At 42.1% G+C, this 19,165-nt stretch overlaps 1 protein-coding gene across 6 annotated transcripts in view; it reads right to left on the reverse strand.

Annotated features, from left to right (window-relative positions):
- Nucleotides 1–19,165, reverse strand: part of LOC147029696 (V-type proton ATPase 116 kDa subunit a 1-like) — a 504,511-nt gene that overhangs the window by 3,665 nt on the left and 481,681 nt on the right. For 5 of the 6 annotated variants that reach the window (XM_085872937.1, XM_085872940.1, XM_085872938.1 and 2 more), the window contains 2 exons: nucleotides 1,502–1,559; nucleotides 673–768 (listed from right to left, as the gene is read on the reverse strand). The exons of the other annotated variant lie outside the window; for it this stretch is intronic. In XM_085872937.1, the coding sequence (XP_085729063.1) occupies nucleotides 688–768; nucleotides 1,502–1,559 (139 nt within the window). In that variant the 3' untranslated portion in view covers nucleotides 673–687. Of the gene's footprint in view, nucleotides 1–672; nucleotides 769–1,501; nucleotides 1,560–19,165 lie in introns of those variants that run through there. 6 annotated transcript variants of the gene reach the window in all.

The raw sequence follows: 19,165 nt of genomic DNA on the forward strand, positions 1-19,165 counted from the left end.
CCAATCAATGGGGAACCAAAATGCCTCCACGAGCTCTAACAACAATCAGTATGTTGTGCAAACCTTGTTGATGTGTATCCAAAATACAAATCCATTTCCTCCAAAGGCCATCTTGCAAAGCTCTACTGTCATCCTTGGTTTTGTCACAAAAAAATAAATAATTATAATAACACAATCAAATCTGACAGGATCATTTCCACAGGGATTCTTTCAGGACATTTGGCCTGTCTTCAAACAGCTGTCAAAATGACATTGATAGCGACAGAGCCAATAAGATTTCAGAGTTCACCAACAATCAAGCTTCCACTGTGCTTGATCAAAGCACTGAGTGTGTCACACGACTGTCTCATGAGCCGTGAAGTTCACATGCTGCAGATTCGTCTGGCGAGCACCCCCTGTAGTTTCCAGGACAATACCTTGAGCCCCTTCTACCTACAATCCTCTTCTGTCCCCCAAGAAGTAGAGTGTACTATTAAATATAATGTAGTACTTTGATCAGTTAAACCATGCTACTAAGTTGTCAATCTGTGCAAATTCAAAAGACAAAATATTCAAAGCATGTCAAGAAGACAGTGGAAATGAAACTTCCTTTCAGGAACCAAAATACATGCTAAAGTTTGATGCAATTAGGCAACAGGAAGGATATCATTTTGACATCTGCTCACCTTTAAGCCATGTTCTAAAGTTTCAGATTTCAACAACAGTGGAATGGAATCTGAGTTTAAAAAACAAAAGGCTCCTGGTCTGGTGTAATTTCAGCAGAGAGCACTGAATGAGGAACAAGACATTCATTGGAGGGGAGATTAAGCCAGCTGGCCTGTCTGCAATCATCTCAAAGACAAGCATCCTTCTGTATGTTTTGAAGACAAGTATTGGAAGGAACCAAATGTTATCCAAACAGATCCTGATAATACATTAAAATACTTTTTTGTAGACAGACCCAATTGAAAAAAAAAAACGTTTCGTGAGAGCAACATAAATGGGATGTCAATAACATATCGTCCACCCTCAAGATTCTGCTCCTTGCAGAAGAGGGCCAACAAGCCCAAAACATGTGTCCATGAATGTTCCCTCTACAGAGTGGACTGGTCGATGAAATTGAGAATAAAATTACCTTCCTGGTATTGGCTGCAGCGCAATCCGACTGAGAAGTAGGGGACTGTAGTTCTGCTAAGCTCATGCCAAATAGGTGGAGACTATGCAACTCTTTTGTCAGCAGAGCCTTCAAATAAAATATGAAAGTACGTGCGTGCGTGCATGCATGCGTGCGTGCTTGGTGTTGGCTTAAAGGTTAGCGTGGTGGGCTTGGGATCCTGGGATCCTGAATTCAAATCCCACTCGACTGTTGAATTAATACCAGGTGGGGTTGACTCTGCCTGTCATCCTTTCGAGGTCGGCAAAATGAGTGCCAGCTTGCTGGCACTATGTCAGCAATATGGGGTAAGGGGTCTTTAGTAAGGCAAGGGTCTTATTTTCAGCAATATGGGGTAAGGGGTCTTACCCCAAAGTAAGGCAGGGGTCTTTCACTCAGAGAGTAGTTAATGCATGGAATGATCTCCCTGGAAAGAAAGTAGCAGCAGAAAAAGTAGATAAGTTTAACTTGGAATTAGATATGTACCTGGAAGTTATGGAGATCGAGGGATATGGGGATGTTGATAAGACTTTTAGGTAGTTTGAGTATTGATGGTTGATTGTGTATGGAGTGCTGTTGGTGGAGGTCTTAAGGGGGGTTGTGTGGTTGATGTGTGTTTTTAATGAAGCCCATGCCCCCTCTCTGAGGGGAAGAAAAGAAAAAGAAATAAAAATAAAAACAAACAAGTCTGGAGAGGCGATGGTTCACGAGTAATGTACACGGGTCGCCTTTTATATTTTTTGACCTTCGAGGGGATGCCATGGACAAACTGGCGGGAATCGGGAAAAACGTAAATGATGAAAGTTGTAGTACTCAAAGAGCACTACTTGCATACCAACTTTCATTCGAAACAGTTGAAAACCCTCAGAGCTCGTTGCCCAATTTATTGATTTTTTTGACATTTTCTAAGTTCGTGACCTTGTGACCTTGACCTTGGGACGAAAATGAAAAATCGAGCTCCGTGGGGCTATGCAGGTGCCATTGGGCTAACCAAATACTGAAACCGCTGCCAGATTCGACAAACCCCCTTGGAGAAGATGCAACTTGAAATAGGCTACCCCCTAAAAACACATGGTTTTTGGGCGTGGCTCCACCCATAATGGGCGCAGCATGCGCATTCTCAGGAAAACACAACTGGATCATGATTTAAACCTCCCACCCAAATTTTATCAGGATCGGATCAAAACCCACGGAGCTATGCTCGGGACAGACAGGCAGACAGACAGACACACCAATAACAAATATAGTGGTCACTTACTGACTCGTGAACCAAAAATTACAACAACAAAAATACAAACAACAAAAAAAATACAATTTTTTTTCTTTCATTAATTAAAATGATCTTGGGTTGGTGTGGTGTTCACGCAGGCACAATGGGCTGAATGGCCACCACCTGTGTTGGATTTCCTTGATGTCCTTGTTGTGATATACATATATACAGTATATAATATATAAAATATATATATAAAAAATATATAAACAATATATATACTAAAAAAGAATATATACATATATAATATACATAAAACATATATAAAATACAGTATACATAATATATATATATATATATATATATATATATATATATATATTAAAGAAACATATATATATATATATATATATATATACATACATATATATATATATATATATATATATATATATATATATATATATATATATATATATATATATATATATATATATATATATATATATATATATATACTGTATACAGGGTGTCCCAAAAAAAAAATACAACTTTTCATCTGCAAAGAGGATGGTCATAACATATATTTTTTAAAACATATATAATGCTGGATAGAAAGCTGAAAGGTTGAAGTTAATTGTACCAATGTCAAAATTGCCACCAAAATTTAAATTTTGGTGTAGAATCGTCATTTTCTTTTTGACCACATGTTCGACGTAGGCTCCACGTTGTCCGATCACTGCCTGCAAATGCGTTGTCATGTTCTCCATCACTTTGGGAAACGTTTCCTGAGGAATGGTCTGGATTTCTCGGTGGATGTTTTCCTTCAGCTGACCAAGAGTCAGAGGCCGAGGGTTTCCATAGATCCTCTCCTTGAGATACCTCCACAAGAAGAAGTCTGGAGGAGTAAGGTCAGGGGAATACGGTGGCCACTCAAAGTCTTCGTTGAGGGAGATAAAGCCACCCTCAAAATGTTGGTTGAGAAAAGGCCTTGTTTCCCTGGCTGTATGGGGCGGTGCCCCATCCTGCTGGAACCACTGGGTTCTCATCTGGATCAGGTTGTTTCTCGTATGGGCCTAAGTATGTAGCTCAGGCAGATATAATTCCTGAATTATTTCGTGATAGTTCCTCTGCTTTACCGTGCAAGTGCGTCCCTGGTCATCTTCAAAGAAGTATGGACCAATTATCCCATACCAACCAACCGCCACCGACATGGTGACTTTGAGAACAGATTGAGACACCAGTTCAGTTAATGCATTACCAGGATTTTCCGTTCCCCAGTACCGAAAGTTTTGCTTGTTTACCTCCCCGGCCAAGTGAGCATGGCATTAGTCCGTCATGTGAAGTTTTTTGAGGAAGTCTGCATCTTCCTCCAACTTTCCTGATAACCAATTTGCAAAGTCTAGTCATTTGCGTTTCTGTTGATCAGTAAGCACCGTTTCCGTTTGAATTTTGTATGGAAAGGCATGAATGTCTTGGCGAAGGATCCTCTGAACGGTGCTCTTATGAATGTTTGTCTCGGCAGAAAGTCGTCGAATCGATTTTTTTGGACTCTGAATGACCACCTGTCTCACCATTTCCACATTTTCTTCACTACGACCTGTCCTCTTCCGACCACTGTGACCCTTGTGAAGGTCACAGATGGTTCCCACATTGGTAAACTTTGCGATGGTGCACTTTATTGTCCGAAAGCTTGGTGCATGGCGCAAGTGGATACCGAAATGTCTCGAGTAAAGACGTTGCACCTGTTTGACACTTTTCGGCTGGTGCCAAAGTTCAACAATTTTCGTCCGTTGTTATATGGTCAGTCTTGGCATCAAAATAAACTTCAGGGTCTCTGCAGCAAGAAATGAAGCATTAGTGACAAAATTACTGCTTTTTTGGGATCAAACGAAGCATTTTAAAAGTTGTATATTTTTTGGGGACACCGTACACACACACACACACACACACACACACACACACACACACACACACACACACACACACACACACACACACACACACACACACACACACACACACGCCACAGTCGGTGAGGTGGTGAATCCGTGAAGCTGTCAGTCAGTCTGTGAAGACTATATACCAATTAATCAAGTCCTGTTTGAACGTTCATTCCCCAAAACCCTTCAGACCCCAAAAGACCCCAAGGACCCAAAATACCCTGAAGACCCAGAAATCCCAAAAGACCCTGAATGCACAAAAATATTCCAAGGACCCAAAAGACCCCAAGGATCCACAAGTCCCCAAGGACCCCAAAGATCCAAAAGACCCCAAAGACCCTTCAGACCCCTGAGACCTTAACACCATTTATGCCCCTTACATCCTGCTGACAGATTAGACAGCTTAGACCCTTGACCATTTCGACCACTTGGACCTTCGTATATCACAAATAAATATAATATCACCATTTTCCCCCCTACCAGACATGGAGAACTTCCCTCCAACCCAACAACACATTTCTCCTATTAGTCAGTGAGCCAGACAAGATATCGGTACCATCTGGGGGCACCAAACGAAACTTATTTTTTATTGATGGTGTACCCATGTACTTCACAAAAATGCATGATGGACATTTCAAACTCACAGCTTAAGTTTTTTATTGCATAATTAATGTTTTTGTGCAAAATACACAAAATGTACAATTTTGTCATCCATGTTTTAATGCTTAAATGGCTGGACAGGCCAAATAAAAATAAATTTTCAAAAGAAGTTGTGATGTGTGTGTGCCTGAAAGTGATTATGCCTAAAGGCCCAGTCACACCTTGATGTTTTAGCCAGCTTATGCCGATTTTTGGAAAATTTATGTAAAACGCTGGTACACGTCGAATACGTTATGGGTACGTTTTGTATATGTTAAGACCACGCTGAAAAACACTGCCATAAGTGTACGCTGGCTTTAAACGTTGAACTTTTGGGTTTTCCTCGAATTTTTTCATGCTTGAAATTTTACGACGTATGCCGGCGTATGACTCGCACGTTCCGCTACGCTGGCCATAAGTTGTAGGCACGTTATGCGATCGTTGACACACGTTGAAACACGTTACTTGTAAGTTAATCATAAGTCAAAACACGTCGAGGTAATGTTTAGCGTACCCGAAACTTATTGCTAACATATGAGTAACGTTTTGTAAGCACGCTACACGAACGTTGTTCACACTTTGCAACACGTTACTTGAAAGTACTACTACTACCAACATCGACATCAGTAAATTCTCTCGAACTACTACTACTACTACTACTACTACTACTACTACTACTACTACTACTACTACTACTACTACTACTAACATCGACATCAGTAAATTCTCTCGAACTACTACTACTACTACTACTACTAACATCGACATCAGTAAATTCTCTCGAACTACTACTACTACTACCAACATCGACATCACTAAATTCTCTCGAACTACTACTACTACTACTACTACTAATAACATCGACATCACTAATTTCTCTCGAACTACTACTACGACTACTAATAACATCGACATCACTAAATTCTCTCGAACTACTACTACTACGACTACTAACATCGACATCACTAAATTCTCTAGAACTACTACTGCTACTACTAATAACATCGACATCAGTAAATTCTCTCGAACACCTACTACTGATACTACTACTACTAACATCGACATCACTAAATTCTCTCAAACTACTACTACGACTACTAATAACATCGACATCACTAAATTCTCTCGAACTACTACTACTGATACTACTACTAATAACATCGACATCACTAAATTCTCTCGAACTACTACTACTACTACCAACATCGACATCACTAAATTCTCTCGAACTACTACTACTAATACTACGACTAATAACATCGACATCACTAAATTCTCTCGAACTACTACTACTACTACCAACATCGACATCACTAAATTCTCTCGAACTACTACTACTGATACTACTACTAATAACATCGACATCACTAAATTCTCTCGAACTACTATTGCTACTACTACTACTAATACTACTACTACTAACATTGACAACACTAAATTCTCTCGAACTACTACCAACATCGACATCTCTAAATTCTCTCGAACTACTACTACTACTACTACTACTAATAACATCGGCATCAGTAAATTCCCTCGAACTACTACTACTACTAATAACATCGACATCACTAAATTCTCTCGAACTACTACTACTACTACTACTACTACTACTACTACTACTACTACTACCAACATCGACATCACTAAATTATCTCGAACTACTACTACTGATACTACTACTAATAACATCGACATCACTAAATTCTCTAGAACTACTACTGCTACTACTACCAACATTGACAACACTAAATTCTCTCGAACTACTACTACTACCAACATCGACATCACTAAATTCTCTAGAACTACTACTGCTACTACTACTACTACTACCAACATCAACATCACTAAATTCTCTCGAACTACTACTACTACTAATACCATCGACATCACTAAATTCTCTCGAACTACTACTACTACTAACATTGACATCACTAAATTCTCTCGAACTACTATTGCTACTACTACTAGTACTACTACTAACATTGACAATACTAAATTCTCTCGAACTACTACTACTGCTACTACTACTACTACTACTACTACTACTAACATCGACATCACTAAATTCTCTCGAACTACTACTACGACTAATAACATCGACATCACTAAATTCTCTCGAACTACTACTACTACGACTACTGCTACTGCTACTGACATTGACATCTACTCAACATGGAGTCTGGAACACTGACGGGTTCCTCTTGTGAAGCCCATTTGTATATACCAATTCCCCTAAACGCTGCCAATACGCCATTATACGGTAGCTGTAAGTTAGAAACACGTTCAGTAAGTTCTGTGGTTGTCCGGAAGACGTCAATCAAATTCGTCTACATACGCCAATGTGCGTTTGAGATACGTTACACATAGGTTCAAAGCACGCTACTCATAGGTTCAAAGCACGTTACTCGTAGGTTAAAAATTAAGTTTCGGGTATGCTAAACATTACCTCGACGTGTTTCGACTTATGACTAACTTACAAGTAACGTGTAGCCGACGTGTGTAAACGATTGCGGAGCGTGCCGAGAACTTATGTCAGCGTATGCGGAACTTGTGAGCCATACGTCGAGTATGTCGTAAAATTTTCAGCATGCTTGAAATTTCACGACGTACTGGACGTACCACGTAATATGCCAGCGTACTTCATTGTTTTTCATCGTGCTCCTAACGTATACACAACTTACCCATACCGTATTCGACGTGTCCCAGCGTTTTAGACACATTTTTCATAGGTCGGCATACGCTGGCTAAATCGTCAAGGTGTGACTGCGATGTTGACACTTCCAATTTTCAGGCGGTTATGATTTAAATCTGCGTGTGGCAGGTTTTTAACAGAGAACGCCACGAGTTCGTCGGTGATACGTGCAGCACGCTATGACTAAGTTAAACTATCGTTGGGCATAGGTTGTGAACGCCGACAACAGGCTAAGCATTCGTTGGTATAAGTTATCTTTAACACAACGACACGTTCTGTGCCCGTTACTAATATGTTATGCATACGACCAACACGTTATGAATACGACCAAAACTTAAAAAAAAAAACTCAAAACTTCAGCGTATGGCAACGTTTTACGTGCATTTTTATACGTTGCCATTCTTGGCTAAAACGTCAAGGTGTGACTGGGCCTTAAGGAATACATCAAATATATTGCAATAACATAAAAATGTGATTGCAATTTCTCTTTGCGTCCTAATCTCTGCGACATCGATAATTGCGCAATATTGATCAATAGCATAAATATTGACTGCTAATGGACATGATAACATTTATTGAGAATTTCTTCATATTTGATTAAGTTATTAAGGTGAAATAACCTCTAGTTTATTATACTAACATCCATAGTCAAGTTTGTTTTGCAGTCGACAGCTTGTCTTCATTTCAATATCAAGTAAGACCATTTTATTCCTAAGTTATTTTATACCTTGTTGATCTTAAATTTGATAACCTTACTTAAGTCATAGTTAATATGTATTTCAGCTGCAGCAAAATTGGAAATTATTCAAGGATCCAGAGAATAAAATGATAATAGAGTGGATACATTTATATGGCAATAGTGTACTTAACCAGTATTTATATCTTTTCAGGTGACTCTGCGACTGTATGGAGGTAACACTCTACAATGATACATGATGGACTCACCAAAGAAAAAACAGAAAATGCAATCATTGAAAGAAAGGGCTTGCATTATTTGTTCCAAGCAGACTTCAGAATCTGAACTGACCAGACCCAGAGATGATGAATATTGTGACGTCCACGGGACTTGAACAGTCCCGCCAACGTAGAATGAGCCGAAACGATGGAGGCGGTTTATTTATTTATAACCCAAAGGTGGCGGTTCTAATCGCTCCACCGCAAACGGGACGAGGAAGGTGGCACGAGTCGCTTTTCACTGAGTTGATAACGTTTATTCCTCTAATCAGAAATAACAAGACTCGACAAGAAGAGGGATCCGGGGCGATTCGACGGGATGGTGTGGGATCGGGCGTGGGGAAAACACAGACAATTCCAATGAAAATACAAATCTCAAACCCTCTAAGGCACCAGGTACGTACGTACACACACACACACACACACACACACACACACACACACACACACACACACACACACACACACACACACACACACACACACCCAAACGTAGCTATTCCTGGTGATCAGGCTGGACCGTGGTGTGGACGCAACTGTCCCTGGATTGGCGTCGGACGAGCTGGCCTTGCTCTCGTCAGGGGGGCAGGAGAAACTGTGGTGCTGTCGACCTCCTGGTCCTGGCCCAAGTCCGCTCACAGCCGCCAGGGAACCAGTTCTGGCACCAAATTGTGAGCAGGAGAGGGAGGCAGGTCCGCCCGCCGTTCGACCCCGTACTCCGAGCCAGCAGAACCCCAGAGCCAACCAAGGTGAGGCACGAGGCTCAGCAAGGCTACAAGACACGATGAAACCAGGGCCGAATCAGCGCAACAACAAGCACGCTCCCAGTACAACAGCCTCCACCAAAACAGTCTTTCGGTACCGATCTTCTTCCTCTTCCTTTTCGACCCCGAACAGAACCTTTTTTATCCTCCCGTACTCGTCACTTCCAATCGAGCCGTTTTATTGGCCCACCGCCGTCGCCTTCCGCCATTCGTGATCACGGGGCGGAGCCATCCGCAGCACTGTCCTGTGACGTCACGGCAAGCCTCCAGAGAATACTAAAAGGGGTTTACGCAGACACACTTACCCTATCCCGTGTCGCTATCTAATTACGTGACAATTATCATTTCCCCCTTGAAGAAATGGACATTTACTAGACAACTTATCACCACTGAATTGTTACTTATTACATCGAGATCCTGGTACACTCGAACAGCATGGCATACCTAATTAAACATCCTAATTACCCTTTGAATGCATACCCCCCCCCTCAAATGTAACAATATGTTGGTGTATTACTCCATGCAGCCAACTTACGGAATTTTGGGCCCATCCTGGAACTTAAAGAAGATGAATACAGCGAAAAGGTGTTCTGCCACAGAGACTGTAGATCAGATTTTACACACAAGAAAATGCTTCAGAAGTTCCAAGAACCTGACTCTGAGCCGGAATGTTTCACCAAAAGGAGAAAATCTTCTCGTGCTCCTTCAACGACATCTCGTGTCTTAGACCCTGTATGTATCTTCTGTGAGAAGGAAAGCAAATATGTGGCTGGTTCGAACACCAGGGAAACACTCCTAGTCTTTAGAACTCAGGTCAGATGAAACAGTGAGAAGTGTTGCTCAGGCCAAATTGGATCAGAGAATACTTGCCATCGCAGCCAGAGAGTTGGTTGCTGCCGAGGCTCATTACCATAAATCATGTTACCGCAAATACACCCGTGGAGCAATGGAGAAAACATCAAAAGTCACTGAAGATGATGACGCTTATCTGGCAGCAGAGCGGGACGCCGACCTTCTTCTGTTCAAGCATGTGCGCAAGACATTATTTGTTCAACCTGAAGTTGTCAGAATGATGGAACTGACTGAAAAGTTGTTGAATTTCCTGCACGAACTTGGCATCAATGATGTAAAACCCTCGACGAAGAAACATATTCGCCGGAAGCTAGAATGTGAATTCAAGAAGTCACTTCATTTCGTCTCTGATGATAAAGGAAAACTTCTTGTATATCCAGATGGCCTTTCCTTGGAGCAGGTAGTGGTCAAAATGATGAAGGCCGAAGAACAACTACAGGATGCAAAGTACTCAGATGATATTGAGAACATTGTCAAACTTTCTGCGAACCACTTGAGAGGACAAATTAAAAACATGAAAGAAAAGCCTTGGCCTCCACACCCTGCTGAACTGAAATCTGGCTATACTGACTTGCCAGAATCTTTAAATATGTTTCTGAAACTGCTACTTCATGGAACAGAACAAGATGGAATGCAGAAGGTGGAACGAGTTGTCCAATCGGAAGGTCAGGATTGTATCTATGCTGTCAGTAGAGGAAAAGTCGTCCCTGCTAAACACATATTGCTACCATGGGGTGTTAAGTCACTGACAGGAAATGTTGAGCTCATCAAGATGCTCAATCGCCTTGGCCATGGTGTTTCCTACTCCAAGCTGGAAGAAATAGACACTGCATTGTGCCTTCAAAAGCAGATGAAAGAAGCAGACCGAGGTATAGTTCTACAATCATCTTCCCATTCGTGCATTCCCTCCTCACTTGCCTATGACAACATAGATAGGCTTGAAGAAACTTTAAGTGGTGCTTTTAGTGGTCGCGGTATGCTCGCTGCACTTAAATTGTTGATGTCACATGATCACTTCAGAGATGTATTCGCAAAACTGGGAAAAGAATGGCAGCTCACTGATGAAATTCTTAAGGTCTTGGAAGAATTCACATGTCGTCTCTACGTAAGCCAGTCAGAAATCTGTGATGTGAATGAGATGCGATATGAACTGTTCCGTGTAAAAGATGGAAATGTAGAATCTGGACAGTTGCCCCCCTGCCAAAACTGTCTGCATCTACATGCAATGAGGGCCAACTATCAGGCTGCCATCTGGCACAGAGCATTGCAGGCAGACCCAGAAGTCCCAAGTCCGCTGGAGAACAAAGGCTGGTCCTTGGGTGATGACGGAGAACTTGTTATCAACTGGATGACAGCTGCACCAGCACCAGATGCAGTCTTGGAGTTCCTGTCTTGCAAATGCAAGAAGTCATTCAAGTTGCCCACCTGCCAGTGTATGGTGAATGGACTGCACTGTACTCAGGCCTGCTTACTGCAGAACTCAGGCCTGCTTACTAAAGGTGGAAGCAGGAATCTCTACCCTCAAACTGGGAAAGGCAACAGGGCTGGATAAGATTGCAACTGAGCAGATTAAGCACTTTGGTCATGAGGCAAAGAAGTGGCTTCTACAGCTCTTTAATGAATGCTCAGGAACACACAAGCTCCCTAAGATCTGGAAGAAAGCCCACATTATAGCACTGCTGAAACCTGGGAAAAGCCCATCCGCTCCTAAGAATTTCCGACCAATCTCACTCCTGAGTCACACCTTTAAGCTTTTCGAACGCCTGATCCTTAACAAAATTGGTCCTGCTGTCGATGGACACCTCATCCCTGAACAAGCAGGTTCCTGTCCCGGCAAGTCCACAACTAGCCAAGTACTCAACCTTACCCAGTACATCGAAGATGGTTATGAGGAAGGGATGGTAACTGGTGTAGTGTTTGTCGACCTCTCAGCTGCCTATGACACAGTCAACCACAGATGACTTCTTAGCAAGATCCTGGAGACCACAAAAGACACTCGCCTGACAGAGTTGATTGAAAGCATGCTCGAGAACAGACACTTCTTTGTTGAACTAGGAGGTAAGAAAAGCAGATGGCGAGGACTCAAGAATGGCCTCCCACAGGGGAGTGTGCTCGCACCACTCCTCTTTAACATCTACACCAATGACCAACCAAACAGTGGAGACACCCGCCGTTTCATCTATGTAAACAACCTTGGCATAGGTGCACAAGATGCCAATTTCAAAGTTGTTGAAGAGAGACTTTCCAACACTCTTGCAGAGTTAACATCCGACTATGAAGAGAACCACCTCCGTGCAAATCCATCCAAAACACAGGTGTGTGCCTTCCACCTGCGAAATCGTGAAGCCAAGTGCCAACTGCAGGTCGACTGGTCAGGAATCCCTCTTGAACACTGTCAATACCCAATCTACCTTGGGGTAACCCTAGATAGATGTCTCTCTTTTAAGACTCATATTGAGAAGACCAAGTGCAAAGTGAGTGCGAGGAACAACATCATCAGTAAGCTCACTGGTTCAACTTGGGGTGCTAGCCCACAGACATTGAAGTCAACTGCACTAGCTCTTTGCTACTCAACGGCCGAATATGCCTGCCCTGAATGGGAACGAGCTTCAAATGCAAATAAGCTAGATCCCGTTCTCAATGTTAGCTGCCGCCTCATTACAGACTGCCTTAAACCAACACCTACGGATCGTCTGTATATCCTGGCAGGCATAGCCCCACCAGAGATACGACGAAGTACAGCAAGTAAGAAAGAGCGTCAACAACAGGCTACAGATGAAAGACATCCTCTCTTTGGCCATATGCCAGCCCAAAGCCGTCTGAAGTCTAGAAAGAGCTTCCCAAGGTATGTCACCCCCCTTGAAACATCAATCACAAGCAGGGAAAGAGTTATTCAATGGGAAGAAAGACTGAGCAACCTTCCATTAACAACAACAATGGAGCTAAATGTGAGTGAGGCACTCCCCCCTGGAGCAGATTCAAGCTATGCAATGTGGAAATGCCTGAACAGACTAAGATCTGGTGTTGGACGAACAAAAGTCACTCTCTCCAAATGGGGATACTTAAATGACAGGGATGCTGTGTGTAACTGTGGCACTGAATCACAAACCATGCAGCATCTCCTGACATGCCCCCTGCTGGAACAGCTCTGCACAGCATCGGATTTGGCAGAGTTTAATTATAAGGGTCAGCAATGTGCTCAGCTTTGGCTGAACCACATCTAGCCATGTGTACTGTAACTGCTGTTTTTGTGGACACGATAAGTAAGTACTGCAGGAATGTGAGAACATGAAAGACGAGGAGGTCCATGCTGAGCAGGAAGAGGGATCTGATGGTTCGGAGAGTGACAGCGAGAGTGACACATTATAAACAATAATCAATATCATTTGGTGTGATTCAATTCATGCAATTCTCTCCAGTAGTACATCCTATGGAAATGGACTTGTGTTTTTCATGTTGTTGGTGTCAATAAATACTTGCGAGTACACGTCAATGTGTTTGTTCTTACGTCAGAAAATATGACGTTTTTCTGAGTAGACCCACCTGTGTTTAAAAGGCTCTTCTGAGCTTAAGCTGTGAGTGGCAGATGTCCATCATGGTGCATTGAGTCACAGATACATATAGCTATCAGAAAATCACAATAAAGTTCGGTGCCCCCAGGTGGTACCAATTGGTCAAAATCAGGCGACTGGCTCACGGACTATATCATTCCTCCCCCAACTATCCCCCTCTTCCACCACCCTCACCCATATATCCCTCTTTTCTCCACTTCTTTCTTTTATTTCTTCCCAATCTCATTTCCATGAAATCCACACTCATGAAAAACTGCCCCACCCTTCCCTCTCTCCTTAGTAAAATTTGTTTTAGTAAATTTCCCACCCTTTCCCCAATTTGAAATACTGTCATTGTGTGCAGAGTAGTCCTTTGTGAAGCAGTAGTCCCTCTCAATGACAACCAGAAAGAAACTATCAACAAAAGAAAGCGATTTCTGATGCGAAGCAGGCATTCCTTGCTATTAAAATCACGATCATTGAAGATCAAATGTTCAAAACCATACTGGGATGGATTCAATACATAATGAACTCCAATTATATAATATTTAAATGTACATGAATCCAGATTTACACAGCAAACACCTTCATTGATTTGGCTAATCAGAGTGAAATTAATATGAATCTTAATCATTGTTGAAAGCCTTAATCCAATCACGACTGCCCGACACAATTATCAGACTCTGTCGAATATTATTTTCCCTTTATGAGCAATTGTGATGATGGCCAGGCAACAGAAAGGGGCAACGTATATTCGATTCAAAATGCTCAATATTAAATTGACAATGCAGTGTTATCCACCAAGGTTTTTCAAATACTTCCCACTGAACCTGAGCGGCCAGCTTTACCGTTATAGAATGGTTCATGTGAGGGGGTGTTTAAAACCCCAGCAGAAATGAAAACAGAAATCTCATTTCTCCAAATAAATGTGCCCCATATGGGTACTGCCGTACCCTCGAGCAAGACTTTCATTGTCTTCATTACTGTCAATATAATGTAGGAACCTAATGCATTCTATTCAAATTTAACAATTTGGCACAATAATGTCTTGGGAATTGTACAGATAATGACTCCAAGGTGGCTTTGCTTCAGCCTTGCCAGTGCAACGATTGCAAAGGTTATGTGAAAAACTGCTTTCCAATATGGGATAGGTGGGATTTTCAATCAAGGGAGCAAGTATAACGTTCAGTCAACTGGAAGTGCAATTCAAAACTTCGAATCACATTTTGATTTAGACTATTATAATGTCTATAAAGGTCGAGAAACGCTTGTTTGGTATTCCCATCAAAGCAAATGTTTCATGATATTAGGATCGCAGGTTCAAAACCAATTTACTGTGTTTATTTGTCCCATAATCTCACAATGTCCTTGCCCGATGTGTGCTATGTGTCCATTTAGTTCCCTCTCTAAGCCACAAGATCAGTGTTAGAAAAAGATAACATATACATCACAAAATGCAAAATATTTAGTGCCCCATTTTGCTCAAAGAGTGAGCTGAATACGTTTGATGATTATAATATAATTATTTAACATTTACACAATGGAAAAAGGTGGAGGTAGTATGGGGGCTTGGGGCGTTGAGGGACCATCCTGGCCGATTGTAGATGAATTATTATGTGCATCGGGTGGGAATTCCTTTTCAAATGTACATCTTCATCTGAAGAATTTCATGAAATGGAGAAGGTGCAAAATATGAATGTAGTTGTCGGTTCATTGGCCAAGTTATGAGGATGTGTATTTGTAAATTTGGTTGGATAATCATTTGCCTTGATAGCATGAGCTTTATGTCCAAGGAAACTTGTAGAAGCTCCCTTCTTACCAGTAAATTAATGTATGTTAATATTTGCAACCCTTTATAACTCGCATATGAAATATAAACTCACACCAGGAGCTTCAGCCAGGGTACCAGCACACACCACTCTCCCAATCCTTTGAAGAGATAGAGGGACCTTCAATATCTACAACCGGAATACAGGTGAGCCTTTACGACCTAATCACAGTATGGCATGCTCTGCGATGTGGCGCATCCTGCTGGCATTACATCAAAATGGCAGGTTTTTAATTGAATCTGACTGCATCGCGAATGTAGCACAGGAAAGAAGGATCGGTGGCGAGCACACTACCAAATGAGCTATCCTACTGCTCCTGATGCATTCGATATCTGCCCGTTTTAAATTTTTTTCAGATCATTTCTTTGTTATTTCTTGCAAGTAGTTGATGATAAAAGCTTTGAAGTAGTCCTGAGATTACATGTCAAATCATATAAGCAACATGACTGCATCAGGGATACTCAATCCAAAAATTAATAGCAACTTATAAAAGTGTCAAAATCGTGCAAATCAAGAGAACGAAACGACAACGATCCAAGTCAGAAATTGTTTGTTGATATTCCTCAACCGTTTTTGCTTAAACATGTTAGGAACTTGGACTGGGGTTCACACAAACATCGTGGCTTGGACTCAGGTGACAAATGGCTCATGGCATGACTCAGAGTTGGACTCGCATTTCATAGCTCATGACTCAGAGTTAGGGGCAGATGTGGGACTTCATGATACGACTGATAACAGATTTTTTTTTGTTGAAAGATTACTCCAAGTTACATCATCCTGATCATGAAAAATGGACGGATAAGAGTCAGAGTAAGATGAATTTTTTTTTAAAAAAAGCTAAGGCATGAACACTGGATCGCTCAGAGCACATCGTCAATTGAGCAACAACATTCCCATTCGCATTTAACATCTTGCTCAGTGCATTTGATGCCTTGTCGTGACGATGCGTGAAAATGAAAATACATAAAGTGATGCTCTTGGAACACAATGTAGGTGTTAATCCCCATCATGGCACCAATGGTCTCGTAGATAAGGCAATAATGTTCTCGCTTGAATGTACAAAGGCAGGAAAATGGAAAGCTGCAATGTCTCCTGGTCAAACACATTCACTCCTCAATTGCAGACAGTCGAGATTAATATGGTTACACACAAGTCAGTGCAGGGACAGGCAGTGCAAACTGAAATAATCCCATCATCTTTCCAATTTCTCTTTGCAAAGTCAAGTGCCACAAACAATGCTGCAACCAACCAATGACCGACAAAAACTTTTTTCTTTTTTTAAATGTCAGATAAAGTAAACTGAAAATTTTATTCAAAGGTTCTGAATAGCTGAAAGCCAAAAGGCATAAGTCTTTTTGGGTATCAAAAAAAACAAAAAAACCACACATTGGGTTTACATAATAATAATAATAATAATAATAATAATAATAATAATAATAATAATAATATAATAAGTAGCAGAAACCCGTGGTAAAAATACGATATAAAAAATAAAAAAGGAAATCCTTCTTGGACTGGTTGAAAGAGCTCACAAATTGGAGGTTATATATTTGATAAGAAATATTTTTCGTGAGCGATTGAGGCAGCAGTCTGGCCTATACACCGCCTAGCTTAATGAATTTTATTTTTATTTGTCTGAAAAAAATTCGTTTTTTTTGTATGTTTTGATGAATTTGAAGCAACATTTACGATTTTTTATTTTTATTTTATTTTTGTATACATTGCCGAGGCTCGTATAAGAGCGAACACACAACACACAGCTGGGGGTTGGGGGGCATGAGAAAAGAAGGGTGGGAGAGGGAAGGAAAACGGTGGGGAACAGACATGAGGAGATCGGAGGAAGGGAAAGGGATGGGGTGGGGAACACGTGGTACACAAGATGGATACTACAGGGACTTTCAAGAAGGAAAGCAGGGAATTTGAAGGAGGTGGGTTTGGGGTAGATTAAAGGGGGTGAAAAAGATCGTTGATTTGGATGGGGGATGATAAGAGGTGGTGGTGAACAGCTGTTTTGAAGGCCTGGAGGGAAGAATGGGATTGAACAGAGTGAAGGAGTTTAATCCAAAGGTGGGGAAAAAGAGGAATGAAAGAGTGAAGGTGAGCAGTGATTCGTGATTTTGGTAGTTTTACCAGAAGAGGGTTGTTGGCAGAACTTGAGAGCCCTGCGGAATTATGGGAGGGGGGGGGGATATCGCAGACAGAGCATGGAGGCAGAAACCAGAGAGGAGCCTTAGAAGACAGGAAGACCACCGACCTGCCTGCGGTGAGACAGTGAGATGCCCAAAGACTCAGCCTCATCGCGGGAGATACCAATGATCCGAAATACCTTGGTTTCCGCAGCGTGACGCCGAGAAAGGTGAGAGGTCGGAGCACCAGCCCAGAGGGGAGAGCAGTACTCCACCAGGCTGTGGATGAAAGCTTTGTATGTGGTCAGGAGCTCAGGTGGGCCGAGGAAGGACTTGTTTCGGAGCGACATAGTGAGAGTGTGAGATTTGTTAGGATTGAAAGACATGTTCCACATGTTGGACCAGTTTGTGATTTTACCCAGATCTGCAGTGAGCGAAGAAGCTGCTGCTTGCCGGTCTGAGGGATGACAGATGGTACGGCAGAGGGTGGAGTCATCAGCAAAGAGATAAAGAGGATTTTCCAGAGAGTAGGAGAGATCATTGATGAAAAGCAGTAAAAGAGCAGGGCCCAGAACGCTGCCTTGAGGAACTCCAGCCTAGACAGGAAGAGGGGATTTGAGAACTCCATTTAGGGCCACATGTTGTCGGCGACAGGAGGGGAAGTCTGTGAGCCATGAGTTGAGATGGCCTTGGATACCATAGGAAGAGAGTTTGATGAGTAGGGCAGAGTGCCATACCGTGTGAACAGCACGTGATATGTCCAGGGATACGGCTCGGATTTCATGTCTGGCATTGAGGACCTCCATCAATTTTGGGAGAGCAGAAGCAGCATATCCAGGGTAGAGCAACCTGGTCTGAAACCAAATTGATGATCGGAAATCAAGCCATTGGAGAAGAGGAAGGATTTAATGTCTGAAGCGATGATGGATTCCATAACCTTGCTGATGATTAGGAGAAGGCTGATTGAAGTTTAGTTGCAGTATTCTGTTTTGGCACCTTTTTATGCAGGGCGGTAATGTTTGCCGATTTCCAAGCAGATGGCAGATGACTTTGAGAAAATGAGAGGGTGAATAGAACAGAGAGGGGGTGAACAAGAGCAGAGGAGCAGGTTTTTAGGACATGAGGGCTGATGCTGTCTGGACCGGTTGCAGAATCTGAGTCGAGGTTTGACAGCAAGCTCTCCACCTTGTCAGGAGAAAAGGACACAGAGTCCAGGGACAGTTGTGTGCAACTGGGTAAGGTGGTTGCAGAAAGCGATGGGTTTTGGACACAAGATTTAGATGCAAACACGGAGTTTCGGCATTCAGCATTTGAGGTAAGGGAGGGGATGGAGGGGGAACATACACCAGAAACAGATTTGATTAGATGCCACCAGGATTTGGAAGAGGGAGAGAGGTTTGACAGTTCAGACAAGAGAGGAAAAAGATGTTGTTTTCTGGCTCTCCTGAGGGTAGACACACACTTGTTCCGAGA

This window comes from Eptatretus burgeri, chromosome 3 (genome assembly GCF_056783735.1).
Source record: "Eptatretus burgeri isolate ZD-2024b chromosome 3, Ebu_testis_v1, whole genome shotgun sequence".
NCBI classification, from domain to species: Eukaryota; Metazoa; Chordata; class Myxini; order Myxiniformes; family Myxinidae; genus Eptatretus; species Eptatretus burgeri.